This window comes from Sminthopsis crassicaudata, chromosome 1 (assembly GCF_048593235.1).
Source record: "Sminthopsis crassicaudata isolate SCR6 chromosome 1, ASM4859323v1, whole genome shotgun sequence".
In the NCBI taxonomy this organism is placed as follows: Eukaryota; Metazoa; Chordata; class Mammalia; order Dasyuromorphia; family Dasyuridae; genus Sminthopsis; species Sminthopsis crassicaudata.
The window spans coordinates 747974923-747996944 of NC_133617.1; the positions used below are offsets into that span (position 1 = coordinate 747974923).

The following is a 22022-nucleotide window of genomic DNA, read 5'->3' on the forward strand; positions in this document are numbered from 1 at the left end:
GATAACATGATTTAATAAAAAGAGAATGCCTAAATTCTAATCTGAGTTTTGCAAGTCACAGTGACTATAGGCAAGTCCCTTCTCTTCTAGGGGCCTCGGTTTACTCATTGGTTAAAAAAAAAAAAAAAAAAAAAAAATTGAGACCAGGGAATGTGATGACTTCCATGGTTGCTTCCAGTTCTAACACACTTTGATTCTACTACCTTTAAATGAATAAGACAAGCAGTTTTCAGAGATGCATTTTATAATTTCAGTTCACTCATGCATCGTTCAGGAAATTACTAGTTTATAGCTTTAGATTCTGCATTTTTAGTGACCAGAAATAATCCTAAGAAGCTGGGCAGATTTCTGGGGAGGAGCTCATGCAATAGAATGAGCTTAGCTGACAGTGCTTGGACTTCATCAAAAAGCCGGGCTCATGGTGGTGAGGTAGACATAGAGCAGATCTAGGATAGATACAGGGAAATTCTGGGATGGGAAACTACCTCCACTGACACTGATCACCAACTCTTCTATAACCTAAAACCTTAGGTTACTGGAGTTACCTGGAGAGTTACCTGGAGCACTGAGAAGTTACCTTCACCAGATCCGCAAAGCTGGTGTGTGTGTATGTGTGTGTTCATGTGTGTGTGTGTATGTGTGTGTGTGCATGTGTATATGGGTGTGTGTGTGTATGTGTGTGTGTGTCATAAATGGGAATGGAACTTGGGGCTTCCAGAATCCAATATAAGCCCTCTACCCATACACCACCACTGCCTAAAAATTTGAATTGAGTAGTTCTTGGCAATAAGAGCCCCATCAAATGCATCTAATCTAATTGGCTGCCAGCTGCTCCCCTCTCTTCATATGCCCCAAACTCTCTAGGTACACAAACTAGGCAGGCCCCTGAGAGACAAGCAGGGAGCCTGCAACCAAAATGCCAGGAAAAATGACCCAAAAGGATCTCACATGTCCATGACTGTTGAGTCCTTGTACAATGTACACTCAGTCTTCCATAGAGAGGAAAGACAGTGTTTGTGCAAGATTGGGGGAGACATCCTGTGATAGTTTAGCACGCAGAGAGAGGAAAGTGCCTCAAAGGACATGCAGGCTCGATATCTCTGGGTTGTGGTGGAATATGGGATGGCCATCTGCATGGACCCCCACAAAAGGCAGCCTCCATTCAGCAGGCACGCAGTGTACGTGGGCCCATATTTCATGTTGACGGGTCTCTGCAGAAGGCATGACAAGGGCACAGGAGAGGGGAAAGGACAGAGATGGAAACTCTTCTTTCTCCTTACTGTCCTTCCTAATGGGTTGGAAGAAAGAAGGCAAGAAGGAAATCCAGCAGAAGCCCGGTTGTCTGCCCTCCGCTGGGCCAGCCAGCTCTGTGGAGAGGCGTCTTGCTTGGTGCTCCTCCTGCACAGACACAAGACTGCAGTGCCTCATCCTGCTGCTGCAGGGGAACGAGGATGTATCCCCAGGCTCGCTGCTGGGACTCAGCTCCCGGTGTTTGCCTCAGGTGCCCCTTCTGTTCCTCCCACTCATAAAAAGAGTGGGGTCAAGGACTGTCTGGATGCCACCAGAGGTCACGAGAGCTGAGAGGAGCGAGCCAAGAACATCTGGTCTGGTTCCTTCTGGCTGGCTCCAAGCCTGCCTGTCCTGCTGACATTGAGATGGGAGAGGTGAGGATCGCAGGCTCCAGAGTCCACCTTGGGCATGTGGGAGGTGGGCAGCCCCATGGTGATCAAGTGCCAGGCGTAGATGGCAGTCATGAGACCTTCCTGCTAGAAAGGAGGGGGGACAGGCTCAACCCAGGTACAAAATCTGCAACCACGACAACCACTCGTCCTTTGGGAAATGGGGATGGAGGGATGCAGATAGGATCCAGCACATTCCCAAATCTGCCACAAATAATCATCACCAATGAATCCACTAGAACCAATTGGCACACAATTAAACTGACCACAGGAGAAAGCTCTTGCTTAAACAGGACAGTTAGGGTTTATGGCATCCAATCTAGCCATCGGTAATAAATAGCAAAATGGCCACAATTTCCCTATAACGAGGGGCTGCTTCCATCCAAAAATGTAATCACAAAAGAGGGAAATAAACCCATTACCATAAAGGGATGGGGGAAAGGCAAAGTCAGCTAAATTCAATTAGGTTTCCAGAAAAGCTTCTAAAAACTCCGAACAAATGAATGAAGAGTCTCTGAAAGGAGATAGAAGAAGGACATTAAAACTTAGCAAATCAAGGAAAAGGGAGGGGAAGACACCAGATGAATTACTCGGTCTACCCCTCCCCCCCATCTCATCATTCCTCTCCTTTTTTATGAGGCTAGATTAGAAAGGACAATTGCAATAACCCAGACAACATCTGGAGCAAACAGTCAGTAGGAAACTCAAAGGAGGAAAGAATGATAGAGGCGAATTAAAAAAAAAAAAAAATCAAAAGCTGTTGAGTGAATTAAGAGAGAATAAAAGTTTCCACCAACCAGATTGCTCTAACAGAAGGGCCATCTCTGCTGATTAATGGCATACTAGGAAGCTGCTTGTTCCCTGGGAACACTGAGGTTTGGTACTCTTCCACAGAGGGAACTCACACTGATTTTTACAATCCCAGAACCTGCGTGCAATCCATGTCTTGGACCCTTGCTACCCACAGAGACAATTCACAAGGCTGGGACAAGTCACATTCTCCTGAGCCTTCGTTCCCTTCACTACAAAATGAGACTGGACTAAATAGCAGCTCCACATCTATAAAGCCTGTGAGAAATCAGAGAGCATAAGTCATTCAGGGGACATTCTTTCTCTGAAAGAGGCACATAAGCAAAGTCACCCAGTAGCCCCACTTGAACAGCTCTGTAAGGAAGGAATATGGCCTTCCCATTCTCCCAGGAACTGGCTGACAAATGCACTCATTGTCATAGCAGCTCTTGTGAAGGGACATCTGGAAGGCAAGAGGATCATCCTTAAAAAGCTGATGGCTTTCCAAGTACATCACCTTTACCGCTCTGGAAAGATCTCCATCCTATAGGAGCCCAAACTTAGCCAGGATAGCAAAAATCCAGCTGGGATTCCCAATATCCCTCTGAACATTTAGTCCTGACCACTTTAAACCTTTTTGCTTTTTACAGAATGAGAGAACCACCTACCCCTTCCAGAGAGGATGGAGGTGGAAAGAACCTTGGAGGTCAACAAACCCAGGCGCTCTATTTTACAAAAGGAGAAACTGAATCCCAGAAGGAAACGAGAGGCTTATTTCTTACATTAAATGATGGCCCACTGATGTTTCTCAGTAAAATGATATTTTTTTTACAATTGACTCCTTAATAAGATCTTTAGTACATAATTTTATTAATTTATTAGTATCTGATTTTAATTTTTTTTTAAAGTGGATTGCTAGGACATGGCAGGAGTGGGAATTAGTATGGTTAAAATCTCAATTCAACTATTATTTTTGTGATCTTAGACAAGTCAATCAATCATAAGTATTAATTAAGCACCTTCTATGTGCCAGGAAACTAAAAAAAAAAGTCAGAATATCCTCCTCAATGGGCTTATATCCTATTAGAAAAGAAAATAATAGCAGGGTTACTAGGGAAAAGATGCCAGGAGCCAAGGGAATTATACACTCACAAAAAAATAAAAATACTATAGTATCGTAAAGATTAACTTCTTTACTTTTGGATTTTATTAGTAATTTTAGAGCAAAATTCACAAAATACCAGCCAGTCTCCTGCTTTGGGGAGTAGATTTAATCTCTCTGGGTCTAGTTTCTTTATCAGTCATATCAGAGTCTTGAAACAGATGGCCTCTGATGCAGCTTCTTCTGGCTCAAATCAGTGATCCTATGGGTGACTTTGGGCAAGCCATTTAATCACCCAAGGCCTTAGTTTCCTATCTGTAAAGTAGATTTTGGAATCAATAGCCTCTGAGGTCACTTCTAGCTCTGAAGTCACGAACCATTCTTTACAATTGCATCTTAGATATTCATTTAAATAGAAACTGCTCAGATCTGCAAAAATTCTATTCTTCCAGAAGGAATAGCCAGTCTTCAGTATTGCCTTCCCAGGGGCCCAACACTGATCAGCTTGTGACAGCAGGGCAAAATCTATGCCCGTTGAACTGTTGGAGCAGGATGCGATCATATTACATTAATAGAAATTCTCACTGATAATGGAAACTGGTGGGAGGCGAAGAGCAGAGCTTTATGTTATGTCTTGCAGCCATGAAGTGGCTATATCCAATGGATTGATCACCTCCCACACATATGGTTCTCTTTACATTATTTCTTGGCCTTGGCGTCAACAAAGCACAATACAAAGGGCATTATGGATGGGACCGTTCCGAGGAGCCCAGAGGCCCACTCCATATTTCAAACTTTCACCTGAATGCTCATATTCCATACAATTGTAAAGCAAATCAAATGTGAATTCTGGCAACTGCCTGCATCTGCATTGTAGGATGCAAGGTAACAAAGTATTTTTTAGGCCGTGATAATCTCCTATGGTCATATGTCAATTGTTTTTATTCCCTTTTATACCATGGCCACTTTTAAGGAGGGCACAAAATTCCTTAACTGCCCTCATCTTACCAAATAAATGCAGCCTTGGGCTCACAGAAATCCCAGAATGTGCTTTGCCATCGGCCTAATGCACAGAGGGAAGGTTTATCCATATAGAGAAAATGCCCCCCGAAGAGGAATAACTATCCCTGAGTTACCATTAAACCCATTTATATTCCCTGCAAAGACTCCTTTTCAAATTCTGAGGTTTCTTTTTATTTCTACATTGTGCATTTTTACACCAATGCAGTGAAAATGGGATTTCAAGTCAGAGAAGCCGGATCCAAATATTAGTTCTGCCATTTTCTAGCTGTGTGACCCTGAATATGTCATCATTTTCTCATCTAGAAATTGAAGGAGTTGCCCTTCATGATCTCTCTGGTCTCTGACAGTTCAATGATCTTAACACCTTGCAGAGAGCAGGTCCTCAACAAAGATCTTTTTATTTTTTCTGGACTGTGGCCATCTGCAAGGTTCACAGTGGACAAGCAGAACCACAACATTCTTCACTCCGCCCTAGAATGGTGGAGGACATTAAATCTTCGATAAGAACAGAACCTTCCAGGAGAGACAGAAAAAAACATTCAAAATTGCACTGGTTCTTCTGCCTTACCTTTCCAACTGCGAGTTTCGTTCAGCACCCGGCCTCCGGTGGATAGCTCAGTTAAACATAATTAAAAAGTTGACTGATTCTCCTAATGAAAAGAAGCTGAAGCCGCCCAGGATGAAGGCATCCTGGTCAGAGTCTCCCCCTTCCCGGCTTTGTAGACACAAGAGAAATGCCATAAAATGCTGCTGTTCACTTCAGGTCTCGGGATTCCTGCCAGGCTTGATAAGTCCAGAGTAGGTAGGGCCGGTCTGCAGATGATTCCATGAATCACCATCAAATTCAAGTCTGTGACACTACCACTGGGACGATCATCCTGAATGCCTGAAAATGTTTTGCCCTCTTTCACCTGGGTCTCTGCAGGCAAAGTGTAGTGTAGAATTTAAGTGAGGATTGGGGAATTTCAAGAGAGAAAGGGGACTGAACCGATTTAATTTTTAAGAATGGGCTAAATTGGGAAGAATTCTCTTTCTCCTATCCATTCCTTCCTTTCTAGATCTCCCTGAGGTCTAGGATCATAAGCTTTCTCTGGACCATGATCTATTAATTCAGAGCATCATATAATCCACTTTACAGATGAGGAAATTGAGGCCAGAAAAGCAAAGGAACTCATTCAAGATCACATAGGTATTAAGTGGTCAAGCCAGGATTCAAAGCCCCATTTATGTTGAACCCACTACCCCAAAGAGTGAAGATCCAGTATTGTATTAGGGGAAAAGTTGTCGCTGAAACCAGAAGACTTGGGTTCAAATGCTGACTCTCTCATTTGTACCTGTGTGGCAATTCCATTCCCTGAGCCTTAGTTTCTTCAGCTATAAGATGAAGGGATTGCATGAGATACCCTTTGAGGTCCCTGTCAGTACTAGCTCCAGATTCCATGATCTGAGATGTTTAATATAAAGAAAGAAGTCTTTTGTCCGCTTTCAACCTTAGGCCACAAAACAAGCTTTTGTGAAAAGGCCAGGTCCCCATGGCAAACTGGTTCCCAAGAGGGAGCTTGGAATTGTGTCAGAGTGCAGAACTTGGAATCAAACAGACTGTGAGCATTTGAAGCTCTGAGCCAATCTCCCTCCCCACAACAATGCACACCACAGCTCTGTACCCCTTGGCCTGGCACATTTCAAAGGCTTCTTTATTAAAGGCAAATCATAGCCAAATCAACAAGTTCATGTTTTCCCTCCTTTTGATTTGTTTCTTTTTTCACTACTGTGACTATTATGGAAATATGTTTAACATGCGCATAACCTATATCAAATTGCCTATCATTATTGGAAGAGGGAGAGGAAGGAGAGAGGGAGAAAAGATTGGAAGTTAAAATTTGGGTGGAAGTCTCAGAGGGCAGGAGTCCACCATAAACCTGGAAGAAGATCCCAGAGTACCATAACGTTCACATCTACTGGCCAGAAGAGCGAATCCCACTAGAAAGTTCATTTCCCAGGAAAGATACAATAGCAGAATAATAAGAAGGTCAGGCAGTAGAAAAAGTGGCTTATCTAATAGCCTAAGGACTAGTCCCAAAGGATGACCAAGACCCTAAATGATATTTCAGCCATTAGCTCAGAGGAGCTACTAATGGACAGAAGAACATGGAAGGTTCTATGAAGTTACTATAGGATAGTTGACCCTGTAAGAAAACCAAACTGAGCCAGTACTCTAACAAAAGAGGAAAGGGAATTGGGACATATGAAGGGTAAATTTCTAGGGAAGATCTATCTGGGCTAAGAAAAGAGGCTAGTCCTTCCTTTCTAAAGCACGCAACTTTGGAAGTCCAAGAATGGACTTATCCATCCATCTACAGCCTCCATTTTCCATGAGCCAGTATAACCATTTATCAGTCCGAAAAACTTATCAAGTGTAATGGGATTGGCATGTGCAAGCAGAGAAGACAAATCAGGATTTCTTTGCTTAAAATGCAAAGAACCATAACCAGCCTAATATAAGCAAGAGAAGAAACACGGCATGGTGGAAAGCCTGATGAAGTTGGCCCTTAGACGATCTGGACTCTGATCTGTTACTTGCTAGCTGACAGACTGTTAGCTTCAGTTTCTTATATGAAAAAATGGGGCTAAAATATTTGCAGTACTTCTGGCAAATCTCAAAGAAGATACAGGTGTTAAATGTCTTGCAAACCACAGCAAGAGCGTGACATAATGGATACTTGACCAGATATGAAGATAGAAAGACCAAGCTTCACCTCTGACCCTTGCTAGTTGTGGACAAATCACCTGAGTTCCTTGACACAGTTTCCACACCTGTTAAAGAAGATAGTTGGAGAGCACAATGCTGGAGGTATCTTCTAGCTTATCCATTCTAAGGAGATATTGAATATAAAACACCACATAATCCCTAGAGTATCATACAAATAGTTGTCGGTTATCATTCCTATTGAGGTCATTTATGATCTCAAGCTCATTTACATGGACATCAGCTCCTTTTACCTGGACACCTGATGACTTGCCAACCCAAGTCACAAAAACAAATCATCAGAAAAGCACAAAATAGTGAAATTCTCATCTATTTCTTGTCAAAAAAAGAGACCTGTCTGCCAAGGAGTGTCCTTGAAAACATCCACAAGAGGAGTTTCTGTTATTGGCAATATTTATTTTTGTAGCACTAATTTCAAATCTCCAGGACACCAGGCACCTTATAAATTTAATACACATTTAAACAGCCTCAGAGCAAGCAGCTCTGGCATCCAACCAGCATCATCCAAAGGGAATGGAAATGAGCTTCAGTGGATGCTCAGCATTGACTGAAAACTTCCTGGGTCTTTCTCAATTGTGTTGATGAAGAAAAAGGAAGAAGCCCTGAGTGATTACCATAGCAATGCAAAAGTGTTAGCCTTGGTAACAATCAGAGGGTCTCCTGACATAATGGGGAGAATGCTAGCTTTGGAGTCAGAAGCCCTGAGTTTGAATCCTGTCTCAGAAACTCATTAGCTGTGTGACCTTGGAAAAGGTCTGAGTCTCAGTTCCTCATCTGCCAAATGAGATAGTGGAATTGAATGATCATTAAAGCTCCAACCAAATATTTGATTCAGTGTCATACAATAAATTTCAACCAAATAACAGCTGGCATTTATATAGCTACCCATAAAATGAATTAGCATGTAATATGTTTTGCAAACCTTAAATCGCTGTATAAATACTAGCTATTATTAGCAAGAATTACTTATATAATCCTTGAAAGTTTGCAAAGGGACTTAGACCTGGGAGATGAGTAAAAAAGTTGTTCTTTTCTTTTTAAATAGTATTTATTTTTTCCTAATTTCATATCAAGACAATTTTTAGCACTTTTTTTTGCTGAAGCAATTGGGGTTAAGTGACTTGCTCAGGGTCACACAGTTAGAAAGTGTTAAGTGCCTGAGATCAAATTTGAACTCAGGACCTCCTGACTTCAGGACTGGCGCTCTAACCACTGCACCACCTGGCTGATCCTTTAGAATTTATTTTTACAAAATTTTAACTTTCAATGTTTTCTCCCTCTCTCCTTCCCCTCCCTCTTCCAATAATGATAGGCAATTTGATATAGGTTATACATGTTAAACATATTTCCATAATAGTCACAGTAGTGAAAAAAGAAACAAATCAAAAGGAGGAAAAACATGAAAAAGAATCGAGTGGGGAAAATATGCTTTAATCTGCATCAGAGTCCATCCGTTCTTTGCTGGATGTGGATAGCATTTTCCTTCAAAGACATGTACTTGTCTTTGATCATTGTGTTGCTGAGAAGAGCAAAGTCAATCATATTGGTCATCACACAATGTTGCTGACACAGTGTACAATGTTTACCTGGTTCTGCTCACTTCACTTTGCATCTGTTTGTACAAGTCCTTCCAGGTTCTTCTGAAATCTAAAGCAGTTTTTTTTTAAATCCCCATTTTGCATGTGGAAAAACTGAGGCTCAACAAGATTAGATGTCTTGCCTGTAATATATAGCAAAGAAGTGGCTGAGGTAAATTTCAAAGTCACTTCCTGACTCCACACCATGACAAGCTGGTAGATGGTTACATAGGTGTTGTTCCTGATCCCTGAACCATGTCATTTCTCCCGTTCTGGCCAGCATGGCCCAAAATGCTCTTTGATAAAGCCAAGATGGGAAATCAAATAACTTCGTCTGTAAACGTAAAAAGGACATCATTGTCCACTGACACTGAATTATAACATTGCACGCCACCATAATGTCTAAAAGGTAGTAAAGCATTTTCCTCACAATTACTTCATGAAATAGATGTCAGCAGGGAAATACCTAATATTCTCCCCATTGCACAAGTGAGAAAACTGAAGTTCAGAGAAGTGAATAAATTTGGCCAAGGCCAAAGATGGAATTCAACCAGAGATATCCGCTAACCTCCAGATCAAATCTCTTCCTCTATAAGATGACCCCTTGAAGACAATTAATGGAGGCTCTGACTACTGCTCAAAGCAACAAGTGATTCTTACACTGTCTTTTTAAATCATGTCCCCTTGGGCTCCACTATGAAATAATGTCCCCTTATGCCTACACATAGTGAAAAATCACTATGGTGTGGTATGGGCCAAGATTTCATTCATTTGCCCAGATGATCATTGATCTCCTTACATTATCATTAAGTCTTTCTTTGTATCTCTCATATACAACAAGGGCTTAATAAATATCTATTGACCCAACCAATAAAATAGCTTGGAAAGTAATCCATAGGATACTATTTCCACACCATCATTTTTCCATAAAACAATGCAGTCAATATCTAAGTCAACAGAATTTACTGAATGCACAGTCAAAGAAGCAAGTGCAGAATTTGAAGAACAACTCAAGGGATACTCATTTGATGAAGTCACATGTTCTCAGATAGGCTGCATGGTCTAGTGGATAGAGAATGAGGAAAAACTGAATTCAAATCCCATGACAAACCCTTGTAGCTGTGTGACCCTAGACACAGTGTCTTTGTACATTTCAAATAAGATAGGTGCAAAGTGATTTACAGTGTGTTTTTGTTGTTGCTCTGCAAAGCATTGTTTAATTGACAATTATTATGGCTCTAGACCTAAAGTTTTGGTACGACTACTTAATGTCACATATGTGCTCAACTGACATGTCAAACTTCCGCTTCTGTATATATAAACTGTGAATACAAGGGAGTCAATTCAAGTAGAAGGGACCCACCAGTGCCCAGTGGGACTGGAAAGGTCTCATTTTCCCATAGGTCTTGTTTTCACTTAAAAGTAGAACTGGATTTTACTAAGACTGTAAGGGAGGTCTGAGAATCCTAAGCTCAAAATATCTGTATCCCTTCACTCATTTGGACCGGAGCCATTTAGCGCATTTTTAATTCCAGCACTGTTATTAACTCTCTGCCTTGAAAAGCCTCGGCATGGGTTACCCATGTCATACAGATAATCCCCACTGGCACAGGATCCAAGATTCCCATTCAGCAGGAAAACCATGCCTGCCCTTTGATTTGTTTTCATTCACCAGACTAGAGCATCAGTAAACCTCCCGACCTCACTGACCAAGCAGGCTTGAGTGGTTCCTTTGAATAAGAGGAAATCAAAACGGAGACATGCCCTGGCAGGAGTAATTTTTACAAAAGGAAAAGGAAGAAATGCAATTAACAATTAGCTGGCTAGCCCAAACCTCGGTGAATCCACGGAAGATGAAGTTCAGAAAACAGCAAGTCACCATTTTATGTGTTTTAAAATTAAAGATAGATGTTCTGCATGAATGAGATGCATGTCCTGAATGCTAATTGATTTACCATTAGAATAATGTATGGATGTCTCCCCTCTTGGAGGAAACAGGCATCCCTAAAAGGCTGAAAACCATCCTTTCAAAGAGCTAGCTGGGGTTTAATATCAATGACTCAAAAATAACCTGTCTGAAAACATGATGATCTGAAATGGCCTCATGGATTAAAGGCACTGCAGAGTAGGATTAATGCCTGCATAGTGCAAGGAGCACAATGCTGGATGTCAGCCGATGAGTGTTTATTCACCAAGAATGCTCCCTTAAGTGGATACCCACCATAACCTAGAAGTCGCTGGTATCCGGCATCTTGTAGCACTCTCCTCCTCCCAGATTCCAGATAAGTGAGTCTATTTCATTATTTAATAGTTTGGTGATTTCCCCATTGATGAAAAGCAATACTTGTCCAAATGTTTAAAACAAGCAACCTTTTACCTCCACTGACTGTCCTAGAGACAGACCTCAATTTCCCATATGAGAAATATTTTTGAAATGAATACTTGATAAAGCCCTTTTATGTACTCCAAGAAGACTCTCTGCTCTGAGAACTAGAAGAGGTTTACCAGGCAAAAATCCATTCTTTTTCCTAATTTTTATGGTGATCCTGTTAGCCATATTTCCTCCCTGTCTAGGATTATTACCACCTTGGAATATGCATCTGAAAAGAAACCTTTATGCTTTTGAATTCTGGAAAACAAGTCCCTCAATCTTCAGACTGCTACTTTTGTAGAATTCTCACTCAAGCAAGTGAAATAAACACCAACCGGCTTTAAATTATGCTTATTGAGAACATTGTAAGAACAGCCTCTGGGTGAAATAGAGGAAGCTACTGTCTCTATGTTAGTGGGGCCTGGTGATTTCCCAAATAGGATAGTATAAAAATGTTTTTTTTTAAGTATTCTCCAAGAAGCCAGAAGACACTTGACATTTTGATTGGATGAGGAGGAGGAGGCTAGAGAAAGATAAGGGCCACTGAATTCTTGTGTGGCTATGTCTCAGAGGGGACTTAATTTCAATTTATACCAAAATGATAAGCCCGGCAGCATGAGGTAACTAGGAGAGGACGGCCTGACTGTTTATACAGTAGCACACAGACATCTTCCTTTATGGTGCCAAATCCATATGACAAGTGGAAAACTTCACTAAATTAGATACAAGCCCAACACTGCCTTGCATCAATGCCTTCCATGCAGGACCAAAGCACACAGTGTTCTAGAACTCTGCTGAGATCATGATAGTGGGTTTAAAAGTTACTTTTTTAAACTGATAAATATATTTACAGCTTGCTATTTCCTTGTTTGGGATGAAGAGGTGAAAAAAAAAAGAATTGGGGGAAATCGAACCTCAAATGTCCAATATTAATTATTTTGGGCTAAAATCACCTAACTTGGGAAATGAAGTCATAGTTGTTAAAATATTCTCTTTTCTTATAAAAATCTAACAAATCTAGGCAAATAAAGCATATATAATGTTTTTTTCAATTTTATTTACAAACAATAAAGTCATAACAACATTACCTCAAATTTCATAATTTTATAAGAATCAACTACCTAAAAGAAATTGATGTCAAGCTAGTGACTGTCATGAGATTTTAAGTTTTGGTACTAAATTCCCACTCCAAAACTGTTATTTCACTGATGCAGAGTACAAAGGGTTATTTAGAAATCTCATGTAATAGATAAAATCATACGGTCTCTTTCAGTAGACCTTTAAAATACTGTTTTAAAGAAACGTTATCGTCCAAGGGCATTTCCATTCTCTTACACAACATAGCATGTCTTCTTAAGGTCTTCTGGAGATATGGTTAAAGCGTTGGATCAGGGCGACATATTTTACAGAAAAAAAGTTAAAAGCAACTTTATCATTAATGAGAGAGTTCTAAGATTTGAGCATTCCTTTCATGGCAAATGACATCAGACATTTATAGCTATAAGCTGCTGCTAGATGGCTAGTTTCTCTAAAAGCATCATGCAAAAAGATATTTAAAACTATATTTCCATTTGCATCTCTCCTCTGCTTTTGCTTGTCCAAGTGTTGCCAAGCATCTCATTCTGAGGTACTCACGTGTTCTCCCAGGCACATTGGGAATTCTCTAAGCCAATGATCTGATCATTAATAAACCAACTAAATAAAATTTAAAACTTGGACCACAAAACATAACTCCTGGAGTGTATAAATCCTCGCAAATGTTGACTAATTTTTTTCCAATTGACTACTTACTCCAATCCAAATATTTATTAAGTGTATATCATAGGATAGGCCCTATTGAGGTGCTTGTGGCATTGATACTACTATGTGTGTGTTTGTATATTTATGTTTATGGCCATGTAGCAGGTATTTAAAAGGTGGGATTCTAACAAGAGTTCTTTCTCCAATCCACAATTTTGTCAAATGATGGTTTCTTTAGTGGAAATTTAAAAGGAGAGGAAGGTCTTTACAAATTATCATTTAAAAATTATTTTTTAAATAATATCACATTTCAGACATAGCTAAGATGAGTAGACAATACAAAATCATATAATGTTTTACAATTCCTTAGTTACAAAAATGTAATAAAATTGTTATTTGATTTCATAGATAGAATAACAATCAGCCTTAAATACTTTCCTCTAATCAGACTCCCCTCGTGCACATTAAGATGTATGCATTCCAGAATCATCCTGAAACAGCTCCACTTAGGGTATCTGAAGGCATCACTACATCTTATACCATTCTCCTGCCCCTGCACTTGCACTTGACCTGTATCCTCACTTTCCCCACACCCTAAAGGGGAGAAGAGGATGCACACTGGAGAGCAGCTAGATTTGACAATGGAGAAACCCCTCTCAGAAGCACTGCTACGAGACCCACACTTTAATGCTAAACAAATCCAAAGCCATCTCTTTTCATCAGGCAATGGAGCACCATGCAGAAGTAAGAAGTACCAACAAAAGCAATAAACAGCTGGAAAAAATTAGACCATTGTCAAGCTGCAGGCATGACAAAAACAAATCTCTGCTCATGGATTCAATATGAGAAAGGATGCTGATGAGAAGGTAAAAGCATCACTTTCACTGGTTCCAATTAGCTACTATTGAATAGCCAATAGGAAGATTCTGTGTGTGTGTGTGTGTGTGTGTGTGTGTGTGTGTGTGTGTGTGTAGATTAACTTCAGAGAGAAAAGACACAGCAATTTCACAGCCTCTAAAAAAGTGGCCAAATCAGATGCTCGAGAGTAACTAAGAAATTCACAAACTCCCTGGCTTCTCTCACAGGCTTAGCACTCACTCTGTACCCAGAGTTCTGCAAGGGGGGGAGGGGTAAAAAAAATCCCAAAGTTTTGCACATCTTCACCCTACTTCAAAATTTCAAACTGCATCTGGATGATGGACAAGGCCAGACAGCGCAGTGACACATTGGATGGCACGGCAGAAACCCAAGTAGCAAAGTAGAATTTGATAGATACACCAGAAACAGATAGGGGGGACTGGCCTTTGCATCCTATGTCCAGAAACTTCCTATGCCCCCTCCCCCACTGACATCCTAGAACCTGAAGAACTAACCAGCTGGTTCTAATGGGGCTGACGTCATTTTGACAATGGCGATATTAAGCAAACCTTTCTCTTTGGGGAGGGGGGGCTCCCAAGGACAGGCATACATAAAGACCCCTCTGCTAACAGGAGGCTTGTATTGCTCCATTTTTAACTCATTCTTTATTCATTACAGAATAAGGTTTTGTTTTAGGGACCCATGTGAAAAACTGCTTCCCATAATTTCCCAAAGCTTCCTTTGAAACTCAACGCTATAAATAAAATACATACTTAGTTACCAGGCAGAATGTATAACACATATGTTACTTTGGCCCAAACAGCAGAGGGGAAAAAAAAAAAAAACCTCCAAAGTTATGTTGATCATCAAATCTGTTTGGAACCACCCTGGGGAATCAGTTTCTACTGTAAGTACAGCTCTTATATCTACATTTTTTTTTTTCCAACTCGTTTTGTAAATTCTACTGACTGGCCCATCTCCTGTCCTTTCCAGCCCTCTTCTTCATAGCCCAAAGCCAAACAGCCCCTTCTTAAGGAGACTCTCTCTCCCAGAAGGTTGCCTATTGAAATGCAAGTTGATAAAGCTCTTGATAAAGGCCTAATAATCAATTCTCCATCCTCATTACTCTTCAGGATGATGGAGACACAGCCCAATTTCTCCAGTTTGTGGCTACTTTCGGAGGTTATTACCCAGTGTGCAGCTGAGCAGAAAGATAACCACATTCATTCCCCTTATCTGTAATGATGTATGTAATACATCCCCGCGCTGGGGTGAGATGATTGGGGAATAATGGGGGTTGTAAGAACTGCAGGGATGACAAACAATAGTGTAGCCTCCTTTCCCTGAGAGTGAACTGCATGGTGGGGGCCAAGGTGAAAGGCGGGGGGATCCGGGCCCCGGGGCCTCAAGGTAGCGTTTTCCCACCGGGGAGCAGCTGTTTTCCTGCCAGAGACAGAGATCTCTCCACCGAGGCTAGAACACGCACAAGGAGGCTAGAACACGCACAAGGAGGCTAGAACATGCACAAGCTTCCACTTTCCAGCTCTGGCCAGGACACTGCCAGTGAGTACCCAGGCTCCTCTGGGTTGGGAATCAAGTGTCATCTAAAAATAACCACGGAGTCGGGGACAGGTCAGCACGGGCCTGGTGGCCGGGGCAGGGGCCGCGGCCCCCCGCCGGGTGGCCCTCGCGCTCGTTTGCCAAACTAAGTGTGCCTCCATTTTCTGAGCTCAGCTCCTAAGCCAGGCGGAGGAGACCTTACCTTCTGCAGGAGCTGGGAACCCGAGTACTTGGCTGCGATGGATTTGATCTCCCCACCAAAAGCAGAGGCCCAGAGCTTCACCCTGCGAAGGAGAGCAGAGGGAGCCGTGTCACACGAGGGGTCACACAGGCGACACTGCACACACACGCACACACACACTACTGTTGCTTCGAGTGCACCCTCATGGAGTGTTAGAGAGCGAGAAAAGCCCTGGCAGCCAAGCCAGGCTGCCAAGTGCAAGTTCAGGACCCGGGAGTTCACCTGCCAGGGTGACTGGGCCTGGCTTCGGCGGCGGCTCCCCCCAAAAGTCGCTGCTAGATTTGATGGAGACACCCAAAGGGAGCCCACTTAGCTCAGCCGGGAACTCGGACCAACTTGGGCAGCCCAGTTCGCAGCACACACACACACGCCCCCAGCCAAGCTGCTCCCGAGGAGCGCGAGGGGCTTCCCGGAGGCTCTCGGGAAAGTTTGGTTAGGTAATCGGCGGCCAAGTTGGCGAGGGAGGACGCCGCCGGGACCCGCAGAGGTCCTGCCCTAGCCGGGGATTGGGGGGACGGGTGCAGAGCAAGCTTCGGGGCTGGCGGCCCCAGCATGCGGCTGAAAACGGAGCCGGCGCCTTCGGCTCTTCCCGGATGGGGCACCTGCACTGGCCAGCCCAAAGTTGGGCGGCGGCGGCCGGGGCAAAGCCGAGCCCCCGGCCCGGGAGCCCCGGGCCGGAAGGAGAGCGGAGCGCCGAAGGTGGGGAGAGCAGCAGCCGGAGAGGGCACTTACACGGAGAGGGGGATCTGCTGCTCCGAGCCGACCACGTCCACCAGCGTGGTGTTCAGGAACACGGTCCAGAAGAGCACGAAGATGCCCCAGCAAGAGCGCGGCGAGCTCGGCAGCGCCCGCATGGTGGGCTAGCGGTCGGGGGCACTTGCCGGAGACACTCGCGCGGGAAAGCTGGCCCCAACCCCCAGCGGAGCGCAGCGGGGTGGACGGGCTCCTCCTCCTCCTTCTCCTCCCCCTCCTTTCTCTTCCTCCTCCTCCTCCTCTTCCTCCTCCCCTTCTCCTCCTCGTCCTCCTCCTCGCCTCTCTCTCCCTCTCGGTCTCTCTGCCGGCTGAGAGCTCACTTGGGAAGGAGCAAAAGGGAAAGGGAAGGGGGAGGGAGGAGAGAGATGAGGGAAGGATGGAGGGGGGGAGGAGGAGAGGAGGAGGAGGGAGAACTAGGTAGAGGGAGGGAGGGAGGAGGGCAGACGGCCGGCCGGGAGGCTCTCCCAGTTGCGGTGTCCTCGTCCCTCCACCGGCACCCCACCCCACCCCACCCCGGCGAGCCGCTGCCCTGGGGAGGGATGGAGCAGTGAGAGATGCAGGGATGGAGCGAGGGAGGATGGCAACGGAGTGAGGACCCTCCGGAGGCGCAGCGCGAATGACTTGAAAAGTACTGTGTGTGTGAGAGGCAGAGAGAGTTGTGTGTGTGTGAGTGTGTGTGTGTGTGTGTGTGTGTGTGTGAGTGTGTGTGTCCTTGGTAACGGTGGCGAAGCGCTCGCCGCCCGCCCGCTCTCAGCAGCAGCAGCAGCAGCAGCAGCCAGAGCCTGAGCCCCAGCCCCTCTGCAGCCTGTGCCTGAGCCGGAGCCCGCACCGCCGCTGCCTGCGCGCAGTCCACCCAACTCCGCAGTGAGCGGCGGGAGCGCGGGGCTGCCTCTGGCCTGACCCCGCGGCGCCCCCGCCCTCTCCCTCCTCCTTCCCCTCCCTTCAGGCTCCGCTTCCCCCTCCCCGCCCCCCCCCCCAGCCGAGGAGCGCCCACCGCCCTGGAGAGGGCCCCGCCGGTCCCGGCCAGCCAGGGGGCGGCGGCGGCAAGGGGCTAGGATGGCGTGATAATGGAGGTCTGGGGGCGCACTGGCCCTCTCCCCCGCTCAGCTCAATCCTCCCCCCCCCAGGTCCCGGCCGGCTTGGGCACTGCCCACTCCCCCTTGCGCCCAGTCCTGTCTAACCCACGCCCCGGCCCAGCCACCGACTGAGGGGAAACGGGCGCTGCCGCCGCCCCGCGAGGAGGGGGGAGGTGGGGGGCGGCAGCCCGCAAAAAGAGTCCGAAGTTGAGCTGTGAGGGGAGAGAGGGAGCGGCTGGCCGGAGGGCCCAAGACAAGGGGGAGGGCCGGACCTCTGCTTTTTTTTTGGAGGGGGGGGGGAATTTGGGCTTGTTTGGGCTAAAAACTCGGGCCCCGGGGGAGCCCCTGCTAATTCTGGCGAGCGCACTGCTGCGTGACGAGCATCTGCCATCCAGCCCCGGAGCCCAGGAGGAGGAGGAGGAGGTGCGGGAGCGCGGGCCGGGCCTCGGCCCCCCACCCTCCGCCCGACCCGGGAGACAAAGCGGCGGCTTCCCCGCACTGCCCCCTCTCCTCCGGCTCCGGGTCGGGATCCCACAGAGAACTGAGTCATGTGCGTGCAGCGTGTTCCCTAGCCGGGCACCGAGCCACGGGGGGGGGGGGGGGGGGGGGGGGGGGCGCGCGCGGGGAGGAGAAGGCGAGGGCTGGGGGGGGGAGGAGACTGGGGGGGGGCAGGGGAGATTTGCAGTGTCCGCCCTCACCCTGCTAGTAAGTTGATGCTCAGCTCCAGGCACCTACTCCCTCTCCCCACACTCCCGAAGCCCCAGGTCACAGGGTGCAAGTGCTGCCTCAGTGCGCCCGGGAGGAACTGGAGCCCCGGCAATCCGGGCTCCCGGGGGGCTGGCCGGCATCCCCCTACCCAAACACTGGGCCGGGAGATTCCGAAAGCCCCGGGGGACCGGGAGGGAGGCGCCACTGGCTCCTCTCCCCGCCCTCTTCCCTCAGCATCCCAACCAGCCCTCCTCCGGGGCTGGGGCGCCGCACCAAGCTTGCCCCCGCTTTTATCTTTGCCCCCCAGGGCTTGGTGGGCTCCGCGAGGTTCTCCATCACCTGGAGAAGGGAACGCCGTTCCCCGGGGCGGGGAACTTTGCCAGGTAGAGCGGAGCGCTGGGGCGGGGATGCCGCGGCCCGCGTGGGCTGAGTCATCCTCGCCGGGCCGGGAGCTGAACTCCGCCGCGGCGGCCGGGATGCGCACGCCGGCCCTGCCCCCTGCGCTGCCCAAGTACGGCGGGTACTTTCGCCCATTGGTTGCGCGGCAGAGGCCACTGACTTCAAGGAGAAAGGGGGGAGGCGAGGCGAGGGCAAGATGCCTCTTGCCTTGATTTAAATTTTTTCCATGACTCGTGTTTTATCCCCCCCCCCCTTTCATCCCATTTAAATGGAAATCTCGGCCCCAAACATCTGGCTTGGCATTATGGCCACCCCAGCCCTGTTCAGAGGAGATTCCCCTCGCCTGCCGAGACCCTCCACTACTGTAGATCCAAGGGGCGAGCACAGCTGCCAAAAACCTGGAAAGTTGGGGAGAGCCTGGCTTCTGGGGGGAGGGGAGACAGCCCTCCTGCCACCCCCACCGCCAGAAAACTAGCATGTCACGGAAGAACTGGGAGGAAGAAGCAAAAGGGCCAGTTTGCTTTTGATTTGGGGAGAAAACTTCCCCCTTTGTTCGGAACCCCCCCCCTCGGCTCCGGGCCGCCTGCCATCCAGGGCCAATTTCCATGCCCGAGTTTGTTATGGTTCATTCTAGGTAGTGCAGGTGCCCGGCCTTAGCCAAGCATAAAGCAAAGCTTTCTGTGGATGGCTGGCCAGGTGTGGAAGCTTCCGCACACCTAGAGTTCCCCCTTGAACAGCAAGGAAAACCTTCCCATGCTTTATCGATGAGACTAGGGGACCCAGGCCTCCCCGGGGATGAGTTGGGTTGGGGGGGGGGTTTACTTTCTCATTTGAGGGCAGAAAGTCAGTCTCGCTACCAATGAGTGACTTCCACAACTTACAGTGCTCAAAATCCAGTTATTAAACGCCCGAGACTTTCCAATTTGTTTGGAACTGAAAATGGGAGGCTTCCAAGTAGCATCAGAGAGCTTTTTGGAAATGCCTCCGCCATCTTTGAAAGGCTCTAAGTGGCCTGTGATCCTGAGGTCGGATTCTAGGCCCAAGACACTCTCTTACAATAGATGGATGTGTTTCTGCCTTATTTTGAAGCTCCAAGTTCCTCTTCCTATCCAATCTAATTCAACGAGTGTTTGGGAATCACCCACTGGGAGGCAGGTACCATGCTAAGTGTTTGGGATACAAGGGCAAAAGCGAAAGCCGCTCCCTTCAACGTGTTTATACGATGCTTACAGATGTTCCTCCACCCCCAGAGCTACTTTCCTACCATTATTGACAGGCCCGAAGCCCAGGGGTTGTTGTTCATTGCTCTCCACAGAGTTCTAGGCGTAAGCCTAAGAAGTTGGGGTTTCTGGCAATCACTGGGAAGCCCCTTAAATCATGTGCTTGCCATCCACAGCTAGTCAGCTTCAGTATATTTTCAGGAAAGGTATTTATCTTTTTTTATTATAATTTTTTGACAGTACATATGCATAGGTAATTTTTTACATTACCCCTTGCACTCACATCTATTCCGAATTTTCCCTCCATCCCCTCCCCTAGATGGCAGGCAGTCTCATACATGTTAAATGTGTTATAGTATATCCTAGATACAACATATGTGTGCAGAACCGAATTTCTTGTTGCACAGGAGAATTGGATTCAGAAGGTAAAAATAACCTGGGAAGCAAAACAAAAGTGCAAACAGTTTACACTCATTTCCCAGTGTTCCTTCTCTGGGTGTAGCTGAGTCTGAGGAAAGGTTTATTGAGAGTAATAGTTAAAAAATATTCTGCCCAGACTTGAGCACACCTCTCCCCTTGCACAAATTCTCACTGGAGGAAGACAACAGTCTTCCTGTAGAGAAGAGGCTGCAAAGGGAGAACTCCTAACTCCATCAGTAGAAGTGCTTTTCTCCCTTGATAGAGGCCTTACAAAGTTCCCCTTAGTGTAGCTCTCTGCTGGACTTCAAAGGCTGGTGCTTTCTAGAGGCCAAAGCTGGCATTCTCTCTGCATCATGGGTCACAAAGCTAAAGCTCCTTCATCTCTTACTCAGCTCTTCTTCAGTAAGTCTCCTGTATCTACCCGTGACTCTGTTTTTCCCTGTTTCTCACTGGTGTGTCTCTCTGCTCCTAGCATATAGTGTCTCCTACTGGTCTAATCTCTCAATAGTGGGAATTGAGGGAGGAGTGTAACCCTCACTCCGTGGAGGATCACTACCACACCCCCATCCTTTTGTTGCCTTCCAATACAAATGTATAAGGGCTCTGCCTCCTCAAAGCTTTTCTGATCCTAGAATCTTCCATTGATGCTGGACTAAGGCAAGTGCTGACATTTCTCTGATGTTTAAAGGTCCCCAGTTATGCCATTAGCTTGTATATTGTACCAATCAGCTCTTCTTTTCCTGATCCAAAGGTGCTGCTACCTCATTAAAATGATGTGAACCTTCTTGTTTATATATTTTAAATCTCATTGCTTGTGACCATCTTTACACTAAACAGCTTACAATTGTGTTAATTGGAGAGGTATGACACCCTACTCTTTACATGTAAAATCAATATGGTAATGAAGGAGGGAGATGGCAACTGGTAGGATCAAAAAAGTCCTAATGGAAGAGAGAGAGTGACCTTGAAGGAAACTTGGAACTAAGAGGCAAAATCAATGACAAACCATACCTTCTGTCAGCATCTGGGATGCTAGGAGCTACAACTAGCAAACAATTCCCAGGATTTGGAGTTGGGAAGGGCACCAATGGGATGGCATCAGTAAAAGCTTCAGCTCAGAGGTGGCATAGGTACTGAGGAGGCACCCTGCTCAAAATGTGGATCTGTGCTGAGATCAGTGGATCAACAACATTTGTAAGCACTTCTACGAGCCAAGTGCTATATGAGGCACCAAGGATCCCAAGGGGAAAAAAGGTCATTCCCAGCCTCAAGGAGCTTGCAATCTGATATAGAAAACAGCATGCAAATATGACTAGATATAAAAAATATACATATTATACATGATGTATACATATCACATACACAGAGACAAAAAAGTGAATACAAAATTGGAAAGAAACACTGACTGATGAAAATTTCTTATAAGAAAGTGTAATCATCAAGCTTACAGAAAGGCTTTGTTGGGGAAAAGCAGCAGGGTTTGGGGTGCAAAAATTGGACTTTGCTTCAAATCCCACTTCAGATACTTAATGCCGTGTTGATCTTAAGGAAGGTACACATTCTCTGAGCATCCTTTTCCTCATCTTCACAAAGGGGGATAATAATGGCATTCCCATCCCAAGATTAAACATCCCATGTTTATCTTTGATTCCATCAGCCCTTCACCCACAGACCATTGTTAGAAAAATCTTAGAATTAGATCTAAGAATGGATCTGGCTGTCATGTGGTTCCATCTCTT

The 22022-nt window shown here is 45.8% G+C and overlaps 1 protein-coding gene across 3 annotated transcripts in view; it reads right to left on the reverse strand.

Moving 5' to 3' along the window:
• CACNA2D3 (calcium voltage-gated channel auxiliary subunit alpha2delta 3) overlaps positions 1–16928 on the reverse strand; it is a 1031774-nt gene extending 1014846 nt beyond the window's left edge. For 2 of the 3 annotated variants that reach the window (XM_074284452.1, XM_074284451.1), the window contains exons 1-2: positions 16440–16927; positions 15669–15750 (exon numbers count right to left, since the gene is read on the reverse strand). In XM_074284452.1, coding sequence (XP_074140553.1) covers positions 15669–15750; positions 16440–16561 — 204 coding nt within the window. In that variant the 5' untranslated portion in view covers positions 16562–16927. Of the gene's footprint in view, positions 1–15668; positions 15751–16439 lie in introns of all 3 variants that reach the window. The other variant, XM_074284453.1, reaches the window with a different exon arrangement.
• Positions 16929–22022: the final 5094 nt, after the last annotated feature.